General features: G+C 43.2%; 1 protein-coding gene across 3 annotated transcripts in view; it reads right to left on the bottom strand.

The window, feature by feature from the left end:
* Nucleotides 1–6501: 6501 nt before the first annotated feature.
* The window catches only part of anapc1 (anaphase promoting complex subunit 1), a 49066-nt gene continuing 28147 nt past the window's right edge, over nt 6502–27420 (bottom strand). For 2 of the 3 annotated variants that reach the window (XM_034551540.1, XM_034551538.1), the window contains 20 exons: nt 26656–26808; nt 26505–26586; nt 26207–26298; nt 25964–26098; nt 24307–24389; nt 23026–23104; nt 22855–22929; nt 21740–21792; nt 21512–21659; nt 20785–20981; nt 19159–19245; nt 18949–19066; nt 17545–17622; nt 17377–17444; nt 16620–16758; nt 15791–15877; nt 11953–12048; nt 11689–11878; nt 9947–10078; nt 6502–7203 (listed from right to left, as the gene is read on the bottom strand). In XM_034551540.1, the coding sequence (XP_034407431.1) occupies nt 7061–7203; nt 9947–10078; nt 11689–11878; nt 11953–12048; nt 15791–15877; nt 16620–16758; nt 17377–17444; nt 17545–17622; nt 18949–19066; nt 19159–19245; nt 20785–20981; nt 21512–21659; nt 21740–21792; nt 22855–22929; nt 23026–23104; nt 24307–24389; nt 25964–26098; nt 26207–26298; nt 26505–26586; nt 26656–26808 (2235 nt within the window). In that variant the 3' untranslated portion in view covers nt 6502–7060. The remainder of the gene's footprint in view (nt 7204–9946; nt 10079–11688; nt 11879–11952; nt 12049–15790; nt 15878–16619; nt 16759–17376; nt 17445–17544; nt 17623–18948; nt 19067–19158; nt 19246–20784; nt 20982–21511; nt 21660–21739; nt 21793–22854; nt 22930–23025; nt 23105–24306; nt 24390–25963; nt 26099–26206; nt 26299–26504; nt 26587–26655; nt 26809–27420) is intronic. The other variant, XM_034551539.1, reaches the window with a different exon arrangement.

The following is a 27420-nucleotide window of genomic DNA, read 5'->3' on the forward strand; positions in this document are numbered from 1 at the left end:
TGTAATAATATGTATTATAACATGTTATAAAATGTCTATGTAATATAATGTATATAACATGTAATATAATGTATATAACATGTAATATAATGTGTATAACATGTAATAATATGTATATAACATGTAATATGTATATAACATGTAATAATATGTATTTAACATGTAATATAATGTATTTAACATGTAATATAATTTATATAACATGTAATATAATGTATATAACATGTAATAAGTATATAACATGCAATAATATGTATTTAACATGTAATATAATGTATATAACATGTAATATAATGTGTATAACATGTAATAATATGTATATAACATGTAATATAATGTATATAACATGCAATATGTATATAACATGCAATAATAGGTATATAACATGTAATAATATGTATTTAACATGTAATATAATGTATTTAACATGTAATATAATGTATTTAACATGTAATATAATGTATATAACATGTAATAATATGTATATAACATGTTATACAATCTATTCTAACAAACCCTCCAGAACACGATGTGGTGACATCATCGTGAATTTATCAAACTCAATCTGAACTTTTAAGAGTTTTGATTGGCTGAGGAAGAAGACGCAACAGGAAGGCTCCAGATCAGCTGCTCGGTGGTTGTGTTACTGCATATTAATGCTTCACGCTAATAGAGAATAAAGCACCTCAACGTGACATCAATTAAAAAGCTTCATAAATGTGTGTTTTATCTGACAGCTCAATATAAAGCTGTGATTCTTTAGATTTGTTTTACTGGTGGAACCAAAAATATTCATCTCAATGCGATTAAAGAGCCGGTACACGATTTATTTATTCGTATTTAAAGTTTTACATCATCCTGGAGCATCCTCATGTCTTCAAATCCAAGCATTCACATATTTTGGTTGAAGAGGAAATGTTTGACCACATGATGACCTCCAAAGCTGAGCCGACCTCCAAAGCTGAGCCGACCTCCAAAGCCGACCTCCAGAGCCTCAACGGGTTCATTTCATTAAAACCAAGACCAGAACACAATAAGCTGATCAACTATGAACCGGTTTCATCTACGGAGGCGTCCCACAGGGCTCCGCTTCGGTGCCTCTTTTAAACCAGACCACCAAAGGTTTTTTATCCCCATGTGTTTGGTTTGAATTGTTTGTGGAAGTTGGCTTTAAAAGTTACCGGTTTTAACTTCAAGTGACCTGAACCCGGTACTACAGAGGACTTTAACATCTGTTCCAGGTGTGTCCTCGTTTCTCGTCACCTGGTTTCTGTAAAACACTTCAAGTAAATAATCAAACCGGTGGCCGGTTTAAAAAGTGTTTTGGGGGCTGTGATTGACAGCTGCATCACTGACTGTTCCTTCTAAATGTTCGGGGGTGGGAGAGCGTTTAATGCTTCTCTACCCGGCAACAGAGCGCTGAGTCATCTCTGTCGCAGCCCTCCCCCGCCTACCCACGCTGCACTGCTCTCGGTCTCGCTCAGTGGTGGAGATGCACAGCGACGCGATACCTGCATCACTTCATCGCCCACGGGCGGCAACAAATACACACACACTTACCGTAAATGGAGGTGGGGTATAGGTGTGTGTGTTTGTGACCATATCTGGAAACCGATACCGCGTATAGATCATAAATATCAAGACAACAAAAGGCCTCTGATGGAAAACCAGTCAGATGAGATGCAGCTCTTAAAGCAACAGCAGGTTGCTGCAACACTGAGACGTCAACTTATGCATGTTTCTGTCCGACAATGTCTCCGTTTCTTTAAATTACAGAAATGTATTCAGAAGTTATTCCGTAGAATCGAGACGCAGAAGGTTAACGTTGTGAAATGGAACGAGACGTTTATCAACAATGCTCATCAACAATGATGTTAGCAACGTCAAAGTTACACAATGTTTATCAACAATGATGTTAGCCACGTCAAAGTTACACAATGTTTATCAACAATGATGTTAGCAACGTCAACGTTAATCAACAATGACGTTTATCAACAATTCTCATGAACAATGGCGTATAGCAACGTCAAGGTTACACAATGTTTATCAACAGTGGTGTTGAGCTAGCTATGTAGCCAGAAGACTAAATTAGCAAAGCAGCTAATGTTAATGCAGATTAAACTGCTAGCCAGCACTGAGGTTAGCTTCTTCTAGCTATGTTAGCTAGTGTGCAGTGATCCAACCTCCAGGAACAGCTGAGGCAACTTTCTTTGTTACGTCCAAAGAACCTTTTCAGGTAAATCCACCTGATGTCGTGGGGCGACTGTGGGTCAGTGGTTAGCATGCCACTGCTCTCCTTCATTGTTTTCTCAAAGCTGATCAATAAGCTGATCAATACTTCAAGCTGACACCCGCCAACCAATCAGGCAGCGAGCTGAGTGAAGCTCAGCGTGAATATGAATATATATATATATATATATATATATAAATACACCGAAGAAGTTCTAAAGATAAACATACAAGTAGGTGTACTACAGTCCTTCATAGTAGTACCTTTAGTTAGTACCTCTTCTAGATAGTATCAATGGTCTTTACTAACATGTACTACAGTCCTTCATAGTAGTACCTTTAGTTAGTACCTCTTCTAGATAGTATCAATGGTCTTTACTAACATGTACTACAGTCCTTCATAGTAGTACCTTTAGTTAGTACCTCTTCTAGATAGTATCAATGGTCTTTACTAGCATGTACTACAGTCCTTCATAGTAGTACCTTTAGTTAGTACCACTTCTAGATAGTATCAATGGTCTTTACTAGCATGTACTACAGTCCTTCATAGTAGTACCTTTAGTTAGTACCACTTCTAGATAGTATCAATGGTCTTTACTAACAGGCCATGTACCACAGTCCTTCATAGTAGTACCTTTAGTTAGTACCTCTTCTAGATAGTATCAATGGTCTTTACTAACATGTACCACAGTCCTTCATAGTAGTACCTTTAGTTAGTACCTCCTCTAGATAGTATCAATGGTCTTTACTAACATGTACCACAGTCTTTCATAGTAGTACCTTTAGTTAGTACCTCTTCTAGATAGTATCAATGGTCTTTACTAACATGTACTACAGTCCTTCATAGTAGTACCTTTAGTTAGTACCACTTCTAGATAGTATCAATGGTCTTTACTAGCATGTACTACAGTCCTTCATAGTAGTACCTTTAGTTAGTACCACTTCTAGATAGTATCAATGGTCTTTACTAGCATGTACTACAGTCCTTCATAGTAGTACCTTTAGTTAGTACCACTTCTAGATAGTATCAATGGTCTTTACTAGCATGTACTACAGTCCTTCATAGTAGTACCTTTAGTTAGTACCACTTCTAGATAGTATCAATGGTCTTTACTAACAGGCCATGTACCACAGTCCTTCATAGTAGTACCTTTAGTTAGTACCTCTTCTAGATAGTATCAATGGTCTTTACTAACATGTACCACAGTCTTTCATAGTAGTACCTTTAGTTAGTACCACTTCTAGATAGTATCAATGGTCTTTACTAACAGGCCATGTACCACAGTCCTTCATAGTAGTACCTTTAGTTAGTACCACTTCTAGATAGTATCAATGGTCTTTACTAACAGGCCATGTACCACAGTCCTTCATAGTAGTACCTTTAGTTAGTACCTCTTCTAGATAGTATCAATGGTCTTTACTAACATGTACCACAGTCCTTCATAGTAGTACCTTTAGTTAGTACCTCTTCTAGATAGTATCAATGGTCTTTACTAACATGTACCACAGTCCTTCATAGTAGTACCTTTAGTTAGTACCTCTGCTAGATAGTATCAATGGTCTTTACTAACAGGCCATGTACCACAGTCCTTCATAGTAGTACCTTTAGTTAGTACCTCTTCTAGATAGTATCAATGGTCTTTACTAACATGTACCACAGTCCTTCATAGTAGTACCTTTAGTTAGTACCTCTTCTAGATAGTATCAATGGTCTTTACTAACATGTACCACAGTCCTTCATAGTAGTACCTTTAGTTAGTACCTCTTCTAGATAGTATCAATGGTCTTTACTAACATGTACCACAGTCCTTCATAGTAGTACCTTTAGTTAGTACCACTTCTAGATAGTATCAATGGTCTTTACTAACAGGCCATGTACCACAGTCCTTCATAGTAGTACCTTTAGTTAGTACCTCTTCTAGATAGTATCAATGGTCTTTACTAGCATGTACTACAGTCCTTCATAGTAGTACCTTTAGTTAGTACCTCCTCTAGATAGTATCAATGTGTCTTTACTAACATGTACTACAGTCCTTCATAGTAGTACCTTTAGTTAGTACCACTTCTAGATAGTATCAATGGTCTTTACTAGCATGTACTACAGTCCTTCATAGTAGTACCTTTAGTTAGTACCACTTCTAGATAGTATCAATGGTCTTTACTAACATGTACTACAGTCCTTCATAGTAGTACCTTTAGTTAGTACCTCTTCTAGATAGTATCAATGGTCTTTACTAGCATGTACTACAGTCCTTCATAGTAGTACCTTTAGTTAGTACCTCTTCTAGATAGTATCAATGGTCTTTACTAGCATGTACTACAGTCCTTCATAGTAGTACCTTTAGTTAGTACCTCTTCTAGATAGTATCAATGGTCTTTACTAACATGTACCACAGTCCTTCATAGTAGTACCTTTAGTTAGTACCTCTTCTAGATAGTATCAATGGTCTTTACTAACATGTACCACAGTCCTTCATAGTAGTACCTTTAGTTAGTACCTCTTCTAGATAGTATCAATGGTCTTTACCACAGTCCTTCAAAGTACCTGTAATTAAACCTACAATTTATAAAATATTAATATACATATATATTATATAAATATATTGTTTGACAAAGTCAGAAAACACAGCACTTCAATAACTACTGACAGATATCTACATTAAACCACTGAACTACTGCACCCAGAATGCACCTGTGAAAACACCTAGAAACAGGGTTCAGGTTTGGTCGTCTTCTTCAAACGAAAAAGAGAGTGCGTGTGTGTGTGCGTAGTAGTATTGTGTGTGTGTGTGTGTGTGTGTGCGTGTAGTAGTATTGTGTGTGTGTGTGTGTGTGCGTGTAGTAGTATTGTGTGTGTGTGTGTGTGTGTGTGTGTGTGCGTGTAGTAGTATTGTGTGTGTGTGTGCGTGCGTGTGTGTGTGTGCGTGTCCACTAGGTGGCGACCTCCACCTGTGAATGCCTCGAGGCTCCTCGTTCACTCACGTCATAATCTAAGTTTGTTAAACTCCTATTTGGTCATGAAGTCACATTGAAACATCGTGGCGGTGACCTTTGACCTTCTCTTCAGGGAGTCGCTGTAGCTCAATAAAATAAAAGCATGTGAAGCACAAAGATACAAAAAAAACAAAAATCAGGTGAAAAGACTTGTCTCACACACACACACACACACACACACACACACACACACACACAAAACGGGGGCAGGGAAACCCCGAGTCACTCATGATGAAACTCACACACACACACACACACACACAATACTACTAGACACACACTACACACACACACTACTACACGCACACAAAACTACACACACACTACTACTACACACACACACACACACACTACTACACACATATACTACTAAATAAAACATAATAACTGCATTCTGTAAACAGAGTTGTTGATTTGTGTTGAAGGAACAACTTCTAGAACTCATATTCATGTTTCAGGGACAAGTCGCTCATCATTTAGTTTCACTCACAATCACAACCAGTTAGTTGTACTCGAGTTTCCGACAGACCCTGAACGCAGCACTGACGCTCAACAACCACTTCACCAAAATAAAGAGTTCCAGCAAGTCGCATTGATATTAATATGAGCGGCAGCGGGTGGTGCGTTCACGGGTAAAGAAGAATTAAGAGTCATTCAGTAACTTGTGTGAACAGAAGAGGAAGTGGAAGAGGAAGAGGGGGTTACTTCCTCTTCCACTTCCTCCCGCTCTGCAACCCGCTGCACTAAATGACTTCAATGCAGTTAAAGTTTTATCAGAGAAGTTCAGTTCATGAGAAAACCAGACTCACCTTCTTCTTCTTCAACTGGAGGCCTCCAGCTGCCCTTCACTGAACATGTTAGTGTCCCCACGCCTGTCTGTCTGTCTGTCTCTCTGCCTGCCTGCCTGTCTGTCTGCCTGTCTGTCTGCCTGCCTGTCTGTCTGTCTGCCTGCCTGTCTGTCTGTCTGCCTGTCTCTCTGCCTGCCTGCCTGCCTGTCTGCCTGTCTCTCTGCCTGCCTGTCTGTCTGTCTGTCTGTCTCAAACTGCTGCACCATTCATACTAAAAGGGGACCGCGAGACGTTCAGGGAAATCATGTCTTATTTTTTGTAGTCACACCCACCTGTCAGCCCCGCCCCTCTCTGATGCACCACGCATGCTCAACACACACTGAAGTATCATCAGCTGCTTCTCTCTGGAGACACAATAATCCGTGTTTTCGTGAACTCGCCACCAGGAAAAAACTCAAACATCAAACTAAAAAACACTCGAAGCAAGAAATCTGGGAGGGATTTTAATTTCTCCCCAAAACATCATTTTATAATATTCAGGAACACAAACACACCTTCCTGTGTCCGTTTCCTCTCCTCCGATTACCTGTTTAAGATTATTGTATTATTTTATTATTAGTATGTATTATAAAAATAAAGCACAGAATACAGCTTCAGCACATTGCTACCGCCCCTTTAAGAGAGAGCTTGTGCTTCTGTGAGGCGAATACTTCTCATTCATTCGTTTCATCGTTGTTTTTATGATCTGGTTCAGTTTACAGACACGTTTCCTACCCTGAGAGCAGAAGTTATGTTGAAGTATAAGTTCATGTTTTATTAGCAGAGAAACACCTCAAACAGGAAGTTCACCTTCCATCTGGAGGGTGACGTCCTGATTACACACAGCAGTACACGAGTACACAGTCATGAGTAGTACAAGTACTTCTCTCTTTGTGTGTAAAAACAACAACCTAAACAGAAATATCATGTCACAAAAGTCTCATATTTTCTATGAGGACAGTTCGTCTCCCGGTCGTCCCGCCTGCTGCAGGTAGGGGGCGCTGCTCGGGTCAGAAGGCCTGCAGGGGGAGACCCGACGGGCCGAGGGGTCCGGACCCGGAGCCCAGCAGGACGGGAACCAGCCTCAGCACGTCTCTGAGGGGGATCCGCAACCGGCTGCTGCGCCACAACAAGTCCCCCAGAGAGCTGCAGCCTGCAGGGGGTTAAAGGTACAGGTAAAGGTAAATGTAGAGGTACAGGTAAAGGTAAATGTAGAGGGACAGGTAAAGGTAAATGTAGAGGGACAGGTAAAGGTAAATGTAGAGGGACAGGTAAAGGTAAAGGTAGAGGGACAGGTAAAGGTAAAGGTAGAGGGACAGGTAAATGTAGAGGGACAGGTAAAGGTAAATGTAGAGGGACAGGTAAAGGTAAAGGTAGAGGGACAGGTAAATGTAGAGGGACAGGTAAAGGTAAAGGTAGAGGGACAGGTAAAGGTAAATGTAGAGGGACAGGTAAAGGTAGAGGGACAGGTAAAGGTAAATGTAGAGGGACAGGTAAAGGTAGAGGGACAGGTAAATGTAGAGGTAAAGGTAAATGTAGAGGGACAGGTAAAGGTAAATGTAGAGGGACAGGTAAATGTAGAGGGACAGGTAAAGGTAAATGTAGAGGTACAGGTAAAGGTAAATGTAGAGGGACAGGTAAAGGTAAAGGTAGAGGGACAGGTAAAGGTAAAGGTAGAGGGACAGGTAAAGGTAAATGTAGAGGGACAGGTAAATGTAGAGGTAAAGGTAAATGTAGAGGGACAGGTAAATGTAGAGGGACAGGTAAATGTAGAGGGACAGGTAAAGGTAAATGTAGAGGGACAGGTACAGGTAGAGGCACAGGTAAATGTAGAGGTACAGGTAAAGGTACATGTAAAGGTAAATGTACAGGTACAGGTAAATGTAGAGGTACAGGTACAGGTAAATGTAGAGGTAAATGTGGAGGTACAGGTACAGGTAAATGTAGAGGTACAGGTACAGGTAAATGTAGAGGTAAATGTGGAGGTACAGGTACAGGTAAATGTAGAGGTAAATGTGGAGGTACAGGTACATGTAGAGGTACAGGTAAAGGTGAATGTAGAGGTAAAGGTAAATGTAGAGGTAAATGTGGAGGTAAAGGTAAATGTAGAGGTAAATGTGGAGGTACAGGTACAGGTAAATGTAGAGGTACAGGTAAAGGTAAATGTAGAGGTAGAGGTAAAGCGAAATGTAGAGGTAAAGGTAAATGTAGAGGTAAATGTGGAGGTACAGGTACAGGTAAATGTAGAGGTACAGGTAAAGGTAAATGTAGAGGTAGAGGTACAGGTAAAGCGAAATGTAGAGGTAAAGGTACAGGTACAGGTAAATGTAGAAGTACAGGTAAAGGTAAATGTAGAGGTAAAGGTAAAGGTACAAGTAAATGTAAAGCTACATGTAAATGTAGAGGTATAGGTAAAGGTAAATGTAGAGGTAAAGGTAAATGTAGAAGTACAGGTAAAGGTAAAAGTAGAGGTAAAGGTAAATGTAGAGGTACAGGTGAATGTAGAGGTACAGGTAAAGGTAAATGTAGCGGTACAGGTACATATAGAGGTACAGTTAAAGGTAAATGTAGAGGTAAAGGTAAAAGTAGAGGTACAGGTACAGGTAAAGGTAAATGTAGAGGTACAGGTGAATGTAGAGGTACAGGTAAAGGTAAATTTAGAGGTACAGGTAAAGGTAAATGTAGAGGTACAGGTACATATAGAGGTACAGGTAAAGGTAAATGTAAAGCTACATGTAAATGTAGAGGTACAGGTAAAGGTGAATGTAGAGGTACAGGTAAAGGTGAATGTAGAGGTAAATGTGGAGGTACAGGTAAAGGTAAATGTAGAGGTACAGATAAAGGTAAATGTAGAGGTAAATAACGAGGTATATGTAAAGGTAGAGGTAAAGGTAAAGTTGAAGGTAGAGGTAAAGTTAAAATTAGAGATAAAGGTAAAGTTAGATGTAAAGTTAGAGCTAAAGGTAAAGTTAGAGGTAAAGGTAAAGTTAGAGATAAAGGTAAAGTTAGAGCTAAAGGTAAAGTTAGAGGTAAAGTTAGAGGTAAAGGTAAAGTTAGAGGTAAAGTAAGAGCTAAAGGTAAAGTTAGAGATAAAGGTAAAGTTAGAGGTAAAGTTAGAGCTAAAGGTAAAGTTAGAGCTAAAGGTAAAGTTAGAGATAAAGGTAAAGTTAGAGGTAAAGTTAGAGCTAAAGGTAAAGTTAGAGGTAAAGGTAAAGTTAGAGATAAAGGTAAAGTTAGAGGTAAAGTTAGAGCTAAAGGTAAAGTTAGAGGTAAAGGTAACGTTAGAGATAAAGGTAAAGTTGGAGGTAAAGTTAGAGCTAAAGGTAAAGTTAGAGGTAAAGGTAAAGTTAGAGATAAAGGTAAAGTTAGAGGTAAAGTTAGAGCTAAAGGTAAAGTTAGAGGTAAAGGTAAAGTTAGAGGTAAAGTTAGAGCTAAAGGTAAAGTTAGAGATAAAGGTAAAGTTAGAGGTAAAGTTAGAGCTAAAGGTAAAGTTAGAGGTAAAGTTAGAGCTAAAGGTAAAGGTAAAGTTAGAGGTAAAGTTAGAGCTAAAGGTAAAGTTAGAGATAAAGGTAAAGTTAGAGGTAAAGTTAGAGATAAAGGTAAAGTTAGAGCTAAAGGTAAAGTTAGAGGTAAAGGTAAAGTTAGAGGTAAAGTTAGAGCTAAAGGTAAAGTTAGAGCTAAAGGTAAAGTTAGAGGTAAAGGTAAAGTTAGAGATAAAGGTAAAGTTAGAGGTAAAGTTAGAGCTAAAGGTAAAGTTAGAGGTAAAGGTAAAGTTAGAGGTAAAGTTAGAGCTAAAGGTAAAGTTAGAGATAAAGGTAAAGTTAGAGGTAAAGTTAGAGCTAAAGGTAAAGTTAGAGGTAAAGTTAGAGCTAAAGGTAAAGGTAAAGTTCTCTCACCCTCCAGCTGTGCGTGTGTGTTCTTCAGACTGGGGATGGAGCGGTACACCAGGAAGCTGGCCAGCATGATGGACCGTGCGGCCTCAGGGAGGGCCTCGCCCCTCATGTAGCTCCTCAACACGCAGCTGTTGTCTGGGAGAGAAAACACACAATCTGAGTGTGTGTGTGTAGCTTTATTTATGTTCTAACACTGACACACACAAAATGCTACGCTAGCAGACATGATATTTTATTATGATGAACAGCTACTTCATCAGGTCCAATATTCGTTATTCATTCTTATAATAACACTAATTATGATGAGAGAGTTCTTCCTTCATGTTGAATCTCCTCTTCGTCACTGAGAGGAGATTCAACATGGAGGACGGAAACATTCCTGAAGCTTGTTTCACTCTGTGTGTGTGTGTGTGTGTGTGTGTGTGGCAACTAAAGCTGCATTCTCTCTCCTGACCACCAGGGGGCGACTCCTCTGGTTGTATAGAAGTCTATGCTTCATGTGTTAAAGCTGCATTCTCTCTCCTGACCACCAGGGGGCGACTCCTCTGGTTGTATAGTGTGTTAACGCTGCATTCTCTCTCCTGACCACCAGGGGGCGACTCCTCTGGTTGTATAGAAGTCAATGCTTCATGTGTTAAAGCTGCATTCTCTCTCCTGACCACCAGGGGCCGACTCCTCTGGTTGTATAGAAGTCCATGCTTCATGTGTTAAAGCTGCATTCTCTCTCCTGACCACCAGGGGGCGACTCCTCTGGTTGTATAGAAGTCCATGCTTCATGTGTTAAAGCTGCATTCTCTCTCCTGACCACCAGGGGGCGACTCCTCTGGTTGTATAGAAGTCCATGCTTCATGTGTTAAAGCTGCATTCTCTCTCCTGACCACCAGGGGCCGACTCCTCTGGTTGTGTAGAAGTCTATGCTTCACGTGTTAAAGCTGCATTCTCTCTCCTGACCACCAGGGGGCGACTCCTCTGGTTGTATAGAAGTCCATGCTTCATGTGTTAAAGCTGCATTCTCTCTCCTGACCACCAGGGGGCGACTCCTCTGGTTGTATAGAAGTCAATGCTTCATGTGTTAAAGCTGCATTCTCTCTCCTGACCACCAGGGGGCGACCCCTCTGGTTGTATAGAAGTCTATGCTTCATGTGTTAAAGCTGCATTCTCTCTACTGACCACCAGGGGGCGACTCCTCTGGTTGTATAGAAGTCTATGCTTCATGTGTTAAAGCTGCATTCTCTCTCCTGACCACCAGGGGGCGACTCCTCTGGTTGTATAGAAGTCTATGCTTCATGTGTTAAAGCTGCATTCTCTCTACTGACCACCAGGGGGCGACTCCTCTGGTTGTATAGAAGTCTATGCTTCATGTGTTAAAGCTGCATTCTCTCTACTGACCACCAGGGGGCGACTCCTCTGGTTGTATAGAAGTCTATGCTTCATGTGTTAAAGCTGCATTCTCTCTCCTGACCACCAGGGGGCGACTCCTCTGGTTGTATAGAAGTCTATATAAATGACTCTACTTCTCTTGATGTATTCCCTCAGTAAACATTGTAAACATTAGTTTTTGGTCTCAATCTCTAGTTTCAAGTCTTCTTCAATACAGCGTGATGTTCATTTAGTAAATTATGGTAATTTAGAGTCAAACAGACCATAAAGCAGGGGATGCTTTAGGGGCGGGGCTACAAGGTGATTGACAGCAGAGACGTATATGGCGTCTCTATGTCATTCCTCCTCCTCCTCCTCCTTCTCACCTGTGAGCCAGCGGTCCAGCACCGCGTCCACCATGTTCTTCATGACAGGCAGGAACTCGGAGGTGAGCAGCGCGTCGTGGCGGTTGGCCGGACCGCGCTGCACCCGGCTGTCCCACAGCTCCACCACCAGGCGCATCTGCCACAGGGGGAAGGTCTGCTGCAGGTCGGCCCGACGCAGAGCGCCCACCGCCTGGGAGATGGTGCCCGCGAGTTACCCTCAGTTTGGACCTCTACATGTGTTTAAAAGGTGTTCTTTTTTCTTACCTGCTCTATGGCGATGTAGGTGGGCAGCATCTCTGGGCATTCCTGCGTCACGCATTCATACAACATGGCCGAGAACAGCAGCAGCGTGTCGTCTCTCTGCCAACACAGACACACGACGGACGCATTTAATTCAACATCTTCACCAAAAGAAAAGTCTGTAATCCTAATGGGAGTAGCGGTTTCCTGTCACATGACCCGTCACGTTCACTGGGCGTGTGACGGTGTAAACATGTTTACGTGGACACATGAACACATGTTTACGTGGACACATGAACACATGTTTACGTTGACACAGACACATGTTTACGTGGACACATGAACACATGTTTACGTGGACACATGAACACATGTTTACGTTGACACATGAACACATGTTTACAAGACACATGAACACATGTTTACGTGGACACATGAACACATGTTTACGTTGACACATGAACACATGTTTACGTGGACACATGTTTACGTGGACACATGAACACATGTTTACGTGAACACATGAACACATGTTTACGTTGACACATGAACACATGTTTACGTTGACACATGAACACATGTTTACGTGGACACATGAACACATGTTTACGTGGACACATGAACACATGTTTACGTTGACACATGAACACATGTTTACGTGGACACATGAACACATGTTTACGTGGACACATGAACACATGTTTACGTTGACACATGAACACATGTTTACAAGACACATGAACACATGTTTACGTGGACACATGAACACATGTTTACGTTGACACATGAACACATGTTTACGTTGACACATGAACACATATTTACGTGGACACATGTTTACGTGGACACATGTTTACGTGGACACATGAACACATGTTTACGTGGACACATGAACACATGTTTACGTTGACACATGAACACATGTTTACGTGGACACATGTTTACGTGGACACATGAACACATGTTTACGTGGACACATGAACACATGTTTACAAGACACATGAACACATGTTTACGTGGACACATGAACACATGTTTACGTTGACACATAAACACATGTTTACGTTGACACATGAACACATATTTACGTGGACACATGTTTACGTGGACACATGTTTACATGGACACATGTTTACGTGGACACATGAACACATGTTTACGTGGACACATGAACACATGTTTACGTTGACACATGAACACATGTTTACGTTGACACATGAACACATGTTTACGTGGACACATGTTTACGTGGACACATGAACACATGTTTACGTGGACACATGAACACATGTTTACGTTGACACATGAACACATGTTTACGTTGTCACATGAACACATGTTTACGTGGACACATGTTTACGTGGACACATGTTTACGTGGACACATGAACACATGTTTACGTTGACACATGAACACATGTTTACGTGGACACATGAACACATGTTTACGTGGACACATGAACACATGTTTACGTTGACACATGAACACATGTTTACGTTGACACATGAACACATATTTACGTGGACACATATTTACGTGGACACATGTTTACGTGGACACATGTTTACGTGGACACATGAACACATGTTTACGTGGACACATGAACACATGTTTACGTTGACACATGAACACATGTTTACGTGGACACATGTTTACGTGGACACATGAACACATGTTTACGTGGACACATGAACACATGTTTACGTTGACACATGAACACATGTTTACGTTGTCACATGAACACATGTTTACGTGGACACATGTTTACGTGGACACATGAACACATGTTTACGTGGACACATGAACACATGTTTACGTTGACACAGACACATGTTTACGTGGACACATGAACACATGTTTACGTGGACACATGAACACATGTTTACGTGGACACATGAACACATGTTTACGTTGACACATGAACACATGTTTACAAGACACATGAACACATGTTTACGTGGACACATGAACACATGTTTACGTTGACACATGAACACATGTTTACGTTGACACATGAACACATATTTACGTGGACACATGTTTACGTGGACACATGTTTACATGGACACATGTTTACGTGGACACATGAACACATGTTTACGTGGACACATGAACACATGTTTACGTTGACACATGAACACATGTTTACGTGGACACATGTTTACGTGGACACATGAACACATGTTTACGTGGACACATGAACACATGTTTACGTTGACACATGAACACATGTTTACGTTGTCACATGAACACATGTTTACGTGGACACATGTTTACGTGGACACATGTTTACGTGGACACATGAACACATGTTTACGTGGACACATGAACACATGTTTACGTGGACACATGAACACATGTTTACGTTGACACATGAACACATGTTTACGTGGACACATGAACACATGTTTACGTGGACACATGAACACATGTTTACGTTGACACATGAACACATGTTTACGTGGACACATGAACACATGTTTACGTGGACACATGAACACATGTTTACGTGGACACATGTTTACGTGGACACATGAACACATGTTTACGTGGACACATGAACACATGTTTACGTGGACACATGTTTACGTGGACACATGAACACATGTTTACGTGGACACATGTTTACGTGGACACATGAACACATGTTTACGTGGACACATGAACACATGTTTACGTGGACACATGTTTACGTGGACACATGAACACATGTTTACGTGGACACATGAACACATGTTTACGTGGACACATGTTTACGTGGACACATGAACACATGTTTACGTGGACACATGAACACATGTTTACGTGGACACATGAACACATGTTTACGTGGACACATGAACACATGTTTACGTGGACACATGAACACATGTTTACGTGGACACATGAACACATGTTTACGTGGACACATGAACACATGTTTACGTGGACACATGTTCACGTGGACACATGAACACATGTTTACGTGGACACATGAACACATGTTTACGTGGACACATGTTTACGTGGACACATGAACACATGTTTACGTGGACACATGAACACATGTTTACGTGGACACATGTTTACGTGGACACATGAACACATGTTTACGTGGACACATGAACACATGTTTACGTGGACACATGTTTACGTGGACACATGAACACATGTTTACGTGGACACATGAACACATGTTTACGTGGACACATGAACACATGTTTACGTGGACACATGTTTACGTGGACACATGAACACATGTTTACGTGGACACATGAACACATGTTTACGTGGACACATGAACACATGTTTACGTGGACACATGAACACATGTTTACGTGGACACATGTTTACGTGGACACATGTTTACGTTGACACATGTACACATGTTTACGTTGACACATGAACACATGTTTACGTGGACACATGAACACATGTTTACGTGGACACATGAACACATGTTTACGTTGACACATGAACACATGTTTACGTGGACACATGAACACATGTTTACGTGAACACATGTTTACGTGGACACATGAACACATGTTTACGTGGACACATGAACACATGTTTACGTGGACACATGAACACATGTTTACGTGGACACATGAACACATGTTTACGTTGACACATGAACACATGTTTACGTTGACACATGAACACATGTTTACGTGGACACATGAACACATGTTTACGTTGACACATGAACACATGTTTACGTGGACACATGAACACATGTTTACGTTGACACATGAACACATGTTTACGTGGACACATGAACACATGTTTACGTGGACACATGAACACATGTTTACGTGGACACGTGTTTATGTAAAGCAGTCAACACATGGAGGCTGCAGGTAACGAGCGTTAAACTCACGTGTTGAACTCCTTCGGACGTTTTGCAGAAGAACTCGGCGAAGGAGACCAAGGCGGGCTCGGAGGTGAAGGTGGAGATGGCTTCAGGCTGCGGACACACGGTGGGAAACGGGACGATTATTCACGTGAAACAACTTGTGAAAGGAAGTATGAGAGAAGGAATGAGGGACATGAAAGAAATACACACACACACACTATATATATATACATATACATATATATATATATACATATATATATATATATATATATATATATATATATATATATACATACATACATACACATATATATATATACATACACATACATATATGTATACATACATGTATGTATACATATATATATATATATACATACACATACATATATATGTATATATATATGTATGTATATACATATATGTATACATATATATGTATGTATATACATGTATGTATACATATATATATATGTATGTATATACATATATGTATACATATATATATATATGTATATATATATATGTATACATATATACTCTACAAATACATGTTAATAATGCTGGGTGAAAACAGTTTAAATAAACTCAAATAAAATCCATAATATTTAGAGCACATTATATTACATTCAGTGCAAAACGTAACAAAAACATTAACGCAGGTCTGCTCATAAAGAAATGTGCACATATAGAAAAATAAGACAATTTACAGAATTAGAATAATGAAATGTTTTTTTATGCATTTATTCATTAAAATTTGATGAAAACAGTTTCAGATGTTTACATATATTATATATTACATACGAGTATGGCGTGGCTGACGAAGGGACGTGTGTGTATGTGTGTGTACCTTGAAGGCTCTGATTCCAGAGCTGCGGTGGTTGACGGTGGAGGCCAGCAGGCTCTTCCAGCCCTGAGGGTCGTCTTTGTAGGGCAGCTGGCCGGCCCGCAGCTTAACGTACAACACCCCGTCTCTGGACAGGATGGACCTGAGGGACACACCTGTCCATCAATACGTGTGTGTGCTCATGCTTTGCTTGTCGGGTTCTACACCTCACAAGTTTCCCTTTTTGGTTTTGCACATTTGTTGGTGATTATTACTCCAACAGCGTCGTCTGGTTCCTAAACATCGCTGATGCAACAAATGTTAAAGATTAATTAATTTAGCTGTCCCTGCTTTCTATTTGTGAACCCTCTGAAGCCAAAAAACACTGAATGGATTGATGGATTGAAAATAATGTTTTATTTAAAAGAATCTCCAAAAATACACCGTTTATCAGCCAGAAGCTTTAAAAACCTTCACTATCATCAGATTTGCATCTTTCTGACGGTCCTTGGACACATCACGTGTAACCAAAACTTGGCTTGAAATGTTGATATTTTATCAAAAACATTTTATTTTTAAAATCTCTCCACAAATAAATAAAGTTAAATCAGATTGTTTAAAAAACATTAAATTCTGAGCTCCTCAGTGAAACTAAGACAACATGATTGATTCATCTGAGACCAAAAGTCATGTGACAACAAATCAGAGAAAGCTTGACTGAACATTGAATCTTCATTGTGTGTCAACTGGTGAACAGGTGACTGGAAGTCTCTCCACTCACTGTAGATGCTGTGTCTCTCTGCTCAGGTCCACAGACAGCTCCCAGTACCGCGGCCCCTTCACCTTCACCTGGAGACCGACAGGTGGACACAGAGACAAGACCTCGTTAGGACCTCAGGGTGTGTTTGATTCACCTGCATACCATGTGGGCGGCGTTGGGCATCGTTACCCGTTTGAGGAGGTGCAGCTCGGGGAGCATGGTGGGAGCCATCAGCTCCACCGTTGTCTCCTTGTACCACTTGGTCTCCTGAAGACATGACGACAAACACACACAAAGAGTTACACACTCAGCAGCTAGAACGGAGAGACCACGTATCCAATGGGACCCAATGACATGACCCCCAATGGCACCCAATGACATGAGCCAATGACACCCAATGGCACCCAATGACATGAGCCAATGGCACCCAATGACATGAGCCTATGACCCCCAATGACATGAGCCTATGACCCCCAATGACATGAGCCTATGACCCCCAATGACATGAGCCTATGACCCCCAATGACATGAGCCTATGACCCCCAATGACATGAGCCTATGACCCCCCAATGACATGAGCCTATGACCCCCAATGACATGAGCCTATGACCCCCCAATGACATGAGCCTATGACCCCCAATGACATGAGCCTATGACCCCCAATGGCACCCAATGACATGAGCCAATGACACCCAATGACATGAGCCTATGACACCCAATGGCACCCAATGACATGAGCCAATGACACCCAATGACATGAGCCTATGACCCCCAATGGCACCCAATGACATGAGCCTATGATCCCCAATGGCACCCAATGACATGAGCCAATGGTACCCAATGACATGAGCATATGACCCCCAATGACATGAGCCTATGACCCCCAATGACATGAGCCTATGACCCCCAATGACATGAGCCTATGACCCCCAATGACATGAGCCTATGACCCCCAATGACATGAGCCTATGACCCCCAATGGCACCCAATGACATGAGCCAATGACATCCAATAACGCCCAATGACATGAGCCAATGACACCCAATGGCACCCAATGGCACCCAATGACATGAGCCAATGACACCCAATGACATGAGCCAATGGTACCCAATGACATGAGCATATGACCCCCAATGACATGAGCCTATGACCCCCAATGGCACCCAATGACATGAGCCAATGACATCCAATAACGCCCAATGACATGAGCCAATGACACCCAATGGCACCCAATGACATGAGCCAATGACACCCAATGACATGAGCCAATGGCACCCAATGACATGAGCCTATGACCCCCAATGACATGAGCCTATGACCCCCAATGACATGAGTCTATGACCCCCAAAGACATGAGCCAAGTAAACCTAATTATATGACCCAATTACACTCAATGAGGACGAGCAGAAACCAAAGGATCCCTTAAACTATTATTATATTATTTCAGACAAACTGCACAAACCCCTCGTCCATTTATTTGTTTATTCATCTAAGTTTAGGAGAGTGGATGCTGCTAAAACTTTACATTCATACCTTTAGTTGTTTGATTTCATACATATATACATATATTTAAATAGCCTCCTGACGACTCACCTTGTAGGTGACCTCCAGGAGGGCGTAGCAGGGCTTCAGGGAGTCCACGTCCACGGGGACCAGCAGGCGAGGCTCTGCAGCCAGAACGGCCAGGTGGCGCAGGGCCTGCAGGTGGTAGCTGAACAACAGCAGCAACACTCAGATATCTAGCTCATGTCTGAGGTGGTGTGTGTGTGTGTGTGTGTGTGTGTGTGTGTGTGTCAGTCTCACCGGTTGTCAGTGCTGTGAGCAGGGAAGTGTGGGTACAGGGCGCACAGCAGAGCGGCGATGGCAGAGTTGGAGGTGCTGAGCGTGTATCTAAGAGACGGAAACATCACCACATTATTAACAGTCCGCATCAGTGGGACGACGTACGGGAGGTTTTTCTACAGCGTCTTCTGGCCCAACTAGCAGAGTTTATTTAGTTTGTTTTCTTTATTGCAACGTTTAAAAAGTGAGCTTGAGGTCTCCTTCTCCCTCTGCGTTCCCAATAAAACATGAAACATGTTTTTAGAGACGCCGCGTAGACGTCACCACACAAGTGAAGTGTGTGCTTGAGCGAATGGAGCCATTATAATAAAGTCGGGTCAGACTTCACATGGAAGGTTAATAACGGAGGATGCTGCTCTTCAATTAAACGGTCCGTTTAGCATGTTTAAGAGCCTCAATCTCACCCAACCTTACATCCTACAATTATACTTCAAACAACCTAAAAGAGACCAATGTAGGGAACCAATGTAGGGCACCAATGCATGGAACCAATGTATGGAACCAATGTGAGGGAACAATGCATGGAACCAATGTAGGGGAACAATGCATGGAACCAATGTATGGAACCAATGTGAGGGAACAATGCATGGAACCAATGTAGGGGAACAATGCATGGAACCAATGTATGGAACCAATGTGAGGGAACAATGCATGGAACCAATGTAGGGGAACAATGGGGGGCACCAATGCATGGAACCAATGTATGGAACCAATGTGAGGGAACAATGCATGGAACCAATGTAGGGCACCAATGCATGGAACCAATGTATGGAACCAATGTATGGAACCAATGTGAGGGAACAATGCATGGAACCAATGTAGGGGAACAATGCATGGAACCAATGTGAGGGAACAATGCATGGAACCAATGTAGGGGAACAATGCATGGAACCAATGTATGGAACCAATGTGAGGGAACAATGCATGGAACCAATGTAGGGCACCAATGCATGGAACCAATGTATGGAACCAATGTATGGAACCAATGTGAGGGAACAATGCATGGAACCAATGTAGGGGAACAATGCATGGAACCAATGTGAGGGAACAATGCATGGAACCAATGTAGGGGAACAATGCATGGAACCAATGTATGGAACCAATGTGAGGGAACAATGCATGGAACCAATGTAGGGCACCAATGCATGGAACCAATGTATGGAACCAATGTATGGAACCAATGTGAGGGAACAATGCATGGAACCAATGTAGGGGAACAATGCATGGAACCAATGTGAGGGAACAATGCATGGAACCAATGTAGGGGAACAATGCATGGAACCAATGTATGGAACCAATGTGAGGGAACAATGCATGGAACCAATGTAGGGCACCAATGCATGGAACCAATGTGAGGGAACAATGCATGGAACCAATGTAGGGGAACAATGCATGGAACCAATGTGAGGGAACAATGCATGGAACCAATGTAGGGGAACAATGCATGGAACCAATGTGAGGGAACAATGCATGGAACCAATGTAGGGGAACAATGGGGGGGACACGTCCTCTACTTTAGGTGATCAACAGATGATAGACACTGCAATGTCAAAAGATCCAAACTATCCCACAGTGTGAGTGTCTCACCGGCCCCCCCCCAGGAAGAGCAGGCCCAGTGCCATGTGATGAGCCATGTGGAAGCCGTAGTTCATCTCGCCGCCGGTCCTCTTGTGGAAGAAGCGGCAGAGCTGCAGGACCTTCAGGTTCCCGGTGCCGGACATCACCATAGACATGGCCAGCAGAATCATGGACAGACCGGTCTGCAGGTTGTAATAACCCGTCTGCTGCAGTGACCAGAGGACAGACAGGCAGACAGGCAGGCAGACAGACAGAGGAGAGAGAGAGAGAGAGAGAGAGACAGGTCAATGTATATGTCTGTGAACATCACAAGTACTTAAACCTCTGAACCCCCAGAGCTGTTTCAGGGCGGTTTTGTCACATTTGACTTATTAAGGACTGGTTTTTTTCACTATATAAATAAAAAATATATATATTAAAATACATATATTAAACATATATAACAATATATATTTAAAATATATAAATTAATATATACATTTATATATAAATTAAATAAATATATACATTTATATATAAATTAAATAAATATATACATTTATATATAAATTAAATAAATTATATATATATATATATATATATATATATATATATATATTAGCCACGTGACTGTTGGTCAAGTTAATCATGGCTTCATAGTTTCTCTGAGGGGCTCTGAATCTGTTTAAAGTGAATTGTTAAATGAAATATCACAATTATAAGCTTAGTCTCAGTTGCGTTTTCTACGAACACTTACAACGGCAGCTGTACCGGCGAAGGACATGATCTTCATGAATGTTCTGGCGAACTCGTAGAGGCAGTCGAAGGCATCGGAGTTGGCAGAGCCGGCGAAGCGTAAACCCAGAGCCATGCAGGCGCCGGCCGTGATGTAGTCCTGGGCTTGGCTGAGAGAAACCAACACCACGATCAGTCCTGCTGCCTCAACATTAACAATGAAAGGCCAGCGTTTGGCTTCAATACTCACGCCATGGTCTCCATGTTAATGTCTTCTGAAGGGTCGAAAGTCCCCCTCATGATCTGAAACACAGAGCAAACACTGGCAAACAGTCTACAGACACGATTATTATGGGACTGGCTGTCTGAGCACCTTCTGATATTTAAACATGTGGACAAAGTGGTAGTGTTGGTTCTGACGCCCCCTGTGGACTAAAGTGGTAGTGTTGGTTCTGGTGCCCCCTGTGGACTAAAGTGGTAGTGTTGGTTCTGGTGCTCCCTGTGGACTAAAGTGGTAGTGATGGTTCTGGTGCCCCCTGTGGACTAAAGTGGTAGTGTTGGTTCTGGTGCCCCCTGTGGACTAAAGTGGTAGTGTTGGTTCTGGTGCTCCCTGTGGACTAAAGTGGTAGTGATGGTTCTGGTGCCCCCTGTGGACTAAAGTGGTAGTGTTGGTTCTGGTGCCCCCTGTGGACTAAAGTGGTAGTGTTGGTTCTGGTGCCCCCTGTGGACTAAAGTGGTAGTGTTGGTTCTGGTGCCTCCTGTGGACTAAAGTGGTAGTGTTGGTTATATCGCCCCCTGTGGTCTAAAGTGGTAGTGTTGGTTATATCGCCCCCTGTGGTCTAAAGTGGTAGTGTTGGTTCTGGTGCCCCCTGTGGTCTAAAGTGGTAGTGTTGGTTATATCGCCCCCTGTGGTCTAAAGTGGTAGTGTTGGTTCTGGTGCCCCCTGTGGACTAAAGTGGTAGTGTTGGTTCTGGTGCCCCCTGTGGTCTAAAGTGGTAGTGTTGGTTCTGGTGCCCCCTGTGGTCTAAAGTGGTAGTGTTGGTTCTGGTGCCCCCTGTGGTCTAAAGTGGTAGTGTTGGTTATATCGCCCCCTGTGGTCTAAAGTGGTAGTGTCTCTGAGCACCAGGGTCCCTTTAGAATAACTCTCATTTTACTGCAGCAGGGTCTGACAGTCTGCCCCTCTCAGTCCTGGTTCTGGTTCTCAGTTAAACTGCACTTTGTTCAGATCAACGGCGAGTTTGAAAAACAGAGATTGGAAAAACTTTTCTGGACTGAATCAAAAACCACAGAAACACTCAGAGCTTCACAAGTCACCGTGACACTGAAGCCCGATAACGTCCTGTGTGTGTGTGTGTGTGTTCTCACCTGGGGTATGTTACTCTTGACCCACTCAGTATTCGGGAGGATTTCATCCCACATGATGATGCAACGAGCAAGAGTCTGAGTGGAGAGAGACCAAATTATGGAGAGGTGAGAAGAAGAACACACACACACACACACACACACACACACACACACACACACACACACACACACCCTGAGCAGCAGAAACTCTGGCTTGATGAAATCCAGCAGGAACCAGGTGTCTGGAGGTTTCAGCCAATCAGCAATCGACCTGGCAGACAGAACCAGGAAGAGACGAGGAGGTGTTAATACCCTCTCGACCAATAGAGGAGCGAAGAGGGAGGAGGAGAGAGAAGAGGAAGAAGGGTTGATACGCCAACAAAGAGGACGCGACTGATGTTATGGAGCAGCATTTTGTGGAAGTGACCATATTAGGACTGAGGAGGAGTGACGTAGAGATGCCGTATACGTCTCTGGTAGAGACCTGTCAATCACCTTGTAGCCCCGCCCCTAAAGCATCCCCTGCTTTATGGTCTGTTTGACTCTAAATGACCATAATTTACTAAATGAACATCACGCTGTATTGAAGAAGACTTGAAACTAGAGATTGAGACCAAAAACTAATGTTTACAATGTTTACTGAGGGAATACATCAAGAGAAGTAGAGTCATTTATATAGACTTCTATACAACCAGAGGAGTCGCCCCCTGGTGGTCAGGAGAGAGAATGCAGCTTTAACACATGAAGCATAGACCTCTATACAACCAGAGGAGTCGCCCCCTGGTGGTCAGGAGAGAGAATGCAGCTTTAACACATGAAGCATAGACTTCTATACAACCAGAGGAGTCGCCCCCTGGTGGTCAGGAGAGAGAAAGCAGCTTTAACACATGAAGCATAGACTTCTATACAACCAGAGGAGTCACCCCTGGTGGTCAGGAGAGAGAATGCAGCTTTAACACATGAAGCCTAGACTTCTATACAACCAGAGGAGTCGCCCCCTGGTGGTCAGGAGAGAGAATGCAGCTTTAACACATGAAGCATAGACTTCTATACAACCAGAGGAGTCGCCCCCTGGTGCTCAGGAGAGAGAATGCAGCTTTAACACATGAAGCATAGACTTCTATACAACCAGAGGAGTCGCCCCCTGGTGGTCAGGAGAGAGAATGCAGCTTTAACACATGAAGCATAGACTTCTATACAACCAGAGTCGCCGCCCCCTGGTGGTCAGGAGAGAGAATGCAGCTTTAACACATGAAGCATAGACTTCTATACAACCAGAGGAGTCGCCCCCTGGTGGTCAGGAGAGAGAATGCAGCTTTAACACATGAAGCATAGACTTCTATACAACCAGAGTCGCCGCCCCCTGGTGGTCAGGAGAGAGAATGCAGCTTTAACACATGAAGCATAGACTTCTATACAACCAGAGGAGTCTCTATCGTTAGAATCTATAAAAAAAAATATAACAACTCTCACCGGTTGTTGGTCTTCAGGTAGATCATAGCGAGGGCCAGCGTAGCTCCTGGACACGTCACGTCTACATTTATGGTGTCACCCTCCTGGAGGAAACATTGATTAGCTATCCTATCACGTGATCAGTAGAACATGTGATCAGGACATCATGTTTCTCTCGTCTCTGATCATGTGACTTTGTAAACAACCAATCAGTGTTTAGACCAACAGGAGAAAAGCTAGTCACATTAATTACTAGCTTTTAGCTATTAGCACCGCTAATGGAGAACCAGGAGGTTCACTTCAGTTCCATGATGATGCGTTCAGGCTCTGCTCTGTGAAAATGAGTACTGGCTGAAGGTAAATGATAACGTTATCATGATGCGTTCAGGCTCTGCTCAGTGAACACGAGTACTGGCTGAAGGTAAATGATAACGTTCTCATGATGCGTTCAGGCTCTGCTCAGTGAACACGAGTACTGGCTGAAGGTAAATGATAACGTTTTCATGATGCGTTCAGGCTCTGCTCAGTGAACACGAGTACTGGCTGAAGGTAAATGATAACGTTCTCATGATGCGTTCAGGCTCTGCTCAGTGAACATGAGTACTGGCTGAAGGTAAATGATAACGTTTTCATGATGCGTTCAGGCTCTGCTCAGTGAACACGAGTACTGGCTGAAGGTAAATGACAACGTTCTCATGATGCATTCAGGCTCTGCTCAGTGAACATGAGTACTGGCTGAAGGTAAATGATAACGTTTTCATGATGCGTTCAGGCTCCGCTCAGTGAACATGAGTACTGGCTGAAGGTAAATGATAACGTTCTCATGATGCGTTCAGGCTCTGCTCAGTGAACATGAGTACTGGCTGAAGGTAAATGATAACGTTCTCATGATGCGTTCAGGCTCTGCTCAGTGAACATGAGTACTGGCTGAAGGTAAATGATAACGTTTTCATGATGCGTTCAGGCTCCGCTCAGTGAACAGGAGTACTGGCTGAAGGTAAATGATAACGTTCTCATGATGCGTTCAGGCTCCGCTCAGTGAACACGAGTACTGGCTGAAGGTAAATGACAACGTTCTCATGATGCATTCAGGCTCTGCTCAGTGAACATGAGTACTGGCTGAAGGTAAATGATAACGTTTTCATGATGCGTTCAGGCTCCGCTCAGTGAACATGAGTACTGGCTGAAGGTAAATGATAACGTTCTCATGATGCGTTCAGGCTCTGCTCAGTGAACATGAGTACTGGCTGAAGGTAAATGATAACGTTCTCATGATGCGTTCAGGCTCTGCTCAGTGAACATGAGTACTGGCTGAAGGTAAATGATAACGTTTTCATGATGCGTTCAGGCTCCGCTCAGTGAACAGGAGTACTGGCTGAAGGTAAATGATAACGTTCTCATGATGCGTTCAGGCTCCGCTCAGTGAACAGGAGTACTGGCTGAAGGTAAATGATAACGTTCTCATGATGCGTTCAGGCTCTGCTCAGTGAACGTGAGTACTGGCTGAAGGTAAATGATAACGTTCTCATGATGCGTTCAGGCTCCGCTCAGTGAACATGAGTACTGGCTGAAGGTAAATGATAACGTTCTCATGATGCGTTCAGGCTCCGCTCAGTGAACAGGAGTACTGGCTGAAGGTAAATGATAACGTTCTCATGATGCGTTCAGGCTCTGCTACCTTGATCTGGTAGCTGGGGGACTTGTGTCTCTCCCTGCTGGCCCCGGCCTGAGCTCTCCGGTGGCCCCCAACCATGTACTGGTACAGCTGCTCAGGGACGTTCAGGTCCATCATCCCAATCAGGTTACTGCCATGCTGGGGGGGGTGGGGGGGGGGGCAGAGAGGAATATCTCTGAGTCAATACACTCATCTCCAGACAGAAACCAAGATGTCCGTATGGAGTGTGTTGCCACGGAGACTCACCCCCAGACAGACCATCCCCAGAGCCAGACCAGCAGCCAGAGAGTAGGACTCCCTGTCTGTGCAGTACTCCATCTCTGGACCAGGAGGCCGACCTGGGACACACACACACACACACACACACAGTTATATCAATATTATAAAACATATGACTGTTTTATGATCAGCTTCTGTATCGAAAACAACCCTGACGGGTGAACAAATGAAACGCACCCTTACCTCAATTTCATTACAGATTTCTCTCCACACTTATACACCTATTTAGACCCTTTAACACACACACACACACACACACACCTACCTATCTCAGACAGCAGGACCTCAGCATTGTGTCGGTGTCCTGTCCCCTGGTACACCAGCCCGATGCCAATCACAGCCGCAACCTGCACAGCAGCACGGAGTCATTCCTGTGTGTGTGTGTGTGTGTGTGTGTGTGTGTCTGCTGGACTCACCTGGATGTTGTGCGGTACGTCCAGCTCGGTGGAGGTGGGGGGGAGCAGGGCGGGGATGTGGATCCCGAGGAGGCGGGTGATGGACATGTCCATGGTGCCCAGCTTGGCGGAGGACACGCCCAGAAGCAGCCCGATGCTCGTCATCTCGTGACCCTGAGGGGGAGGAGTCAGTGGCATCAGCTGATGACATCAGAGCTGGGCGTGTGATGTCATACCTGCAATCAGCTGGGACGAGTTCGGCCAGCTCTCATTAGACTCCTGTGTGTGTGTGTGTGTACCTTGGTGAGGTAGTCGTGGATGTTGAGCGTGGCCAGCTTGGTGAGGTGTGTGTGTGTGTGTGTGTGTGTACCTTGGTGAGGTAGTCGTGGATGTTGAGCGTGGCCAGCTTGGTGAGGTGTGTGTGTGTGTGTGTGTGTGTGTGTGTGTGTGTACCTTGGTGAGGTAGTCGTGGACGTTGAGCGTGGCCAGCTTGGTGTGTGTGTGTGTGTGTGTGTACCTTGGTGAGGTAGTCGTGGATGTTGAGCGTGGCCAGCTTGGTGAGGTGTGTGTGTGTGTGTGTGTGTGTGTGTGTGTGTGTGTACCTTGGTGAGGTAGTCGTGGATGTTGAGCGTGGCCAGCTTGGTGAGGTGTGTGTGTGTGTGTGTGTGTGTGTGTGTGTGTGTGTGTGTGTACCTTGGTGAGGTAGTCGTGGATGTTGAGCGTGGCCAGCTTGGTGAGGTGTGTGTGTGTGTGTGTGTGTGTACCTTGGTGAGGTAGTCGTGGATG

This window comes from Cyclopterus lumpus, chromosome 15 (genome assembly GCF_009769545.1).
Source record: "Cyclopterus lumpus isolate fCycLum1 chromosome 15, fCycLum1.pri, whole genome shotgun sequence".
Classification (NCBI taxonomy): domain Eukaryota; kingdom Metazoa; phylum Chordata; class Actinopteri; order Perciformes; family Cyclopteridae; genus Cyclopterus; species Cyclopterus lumpus.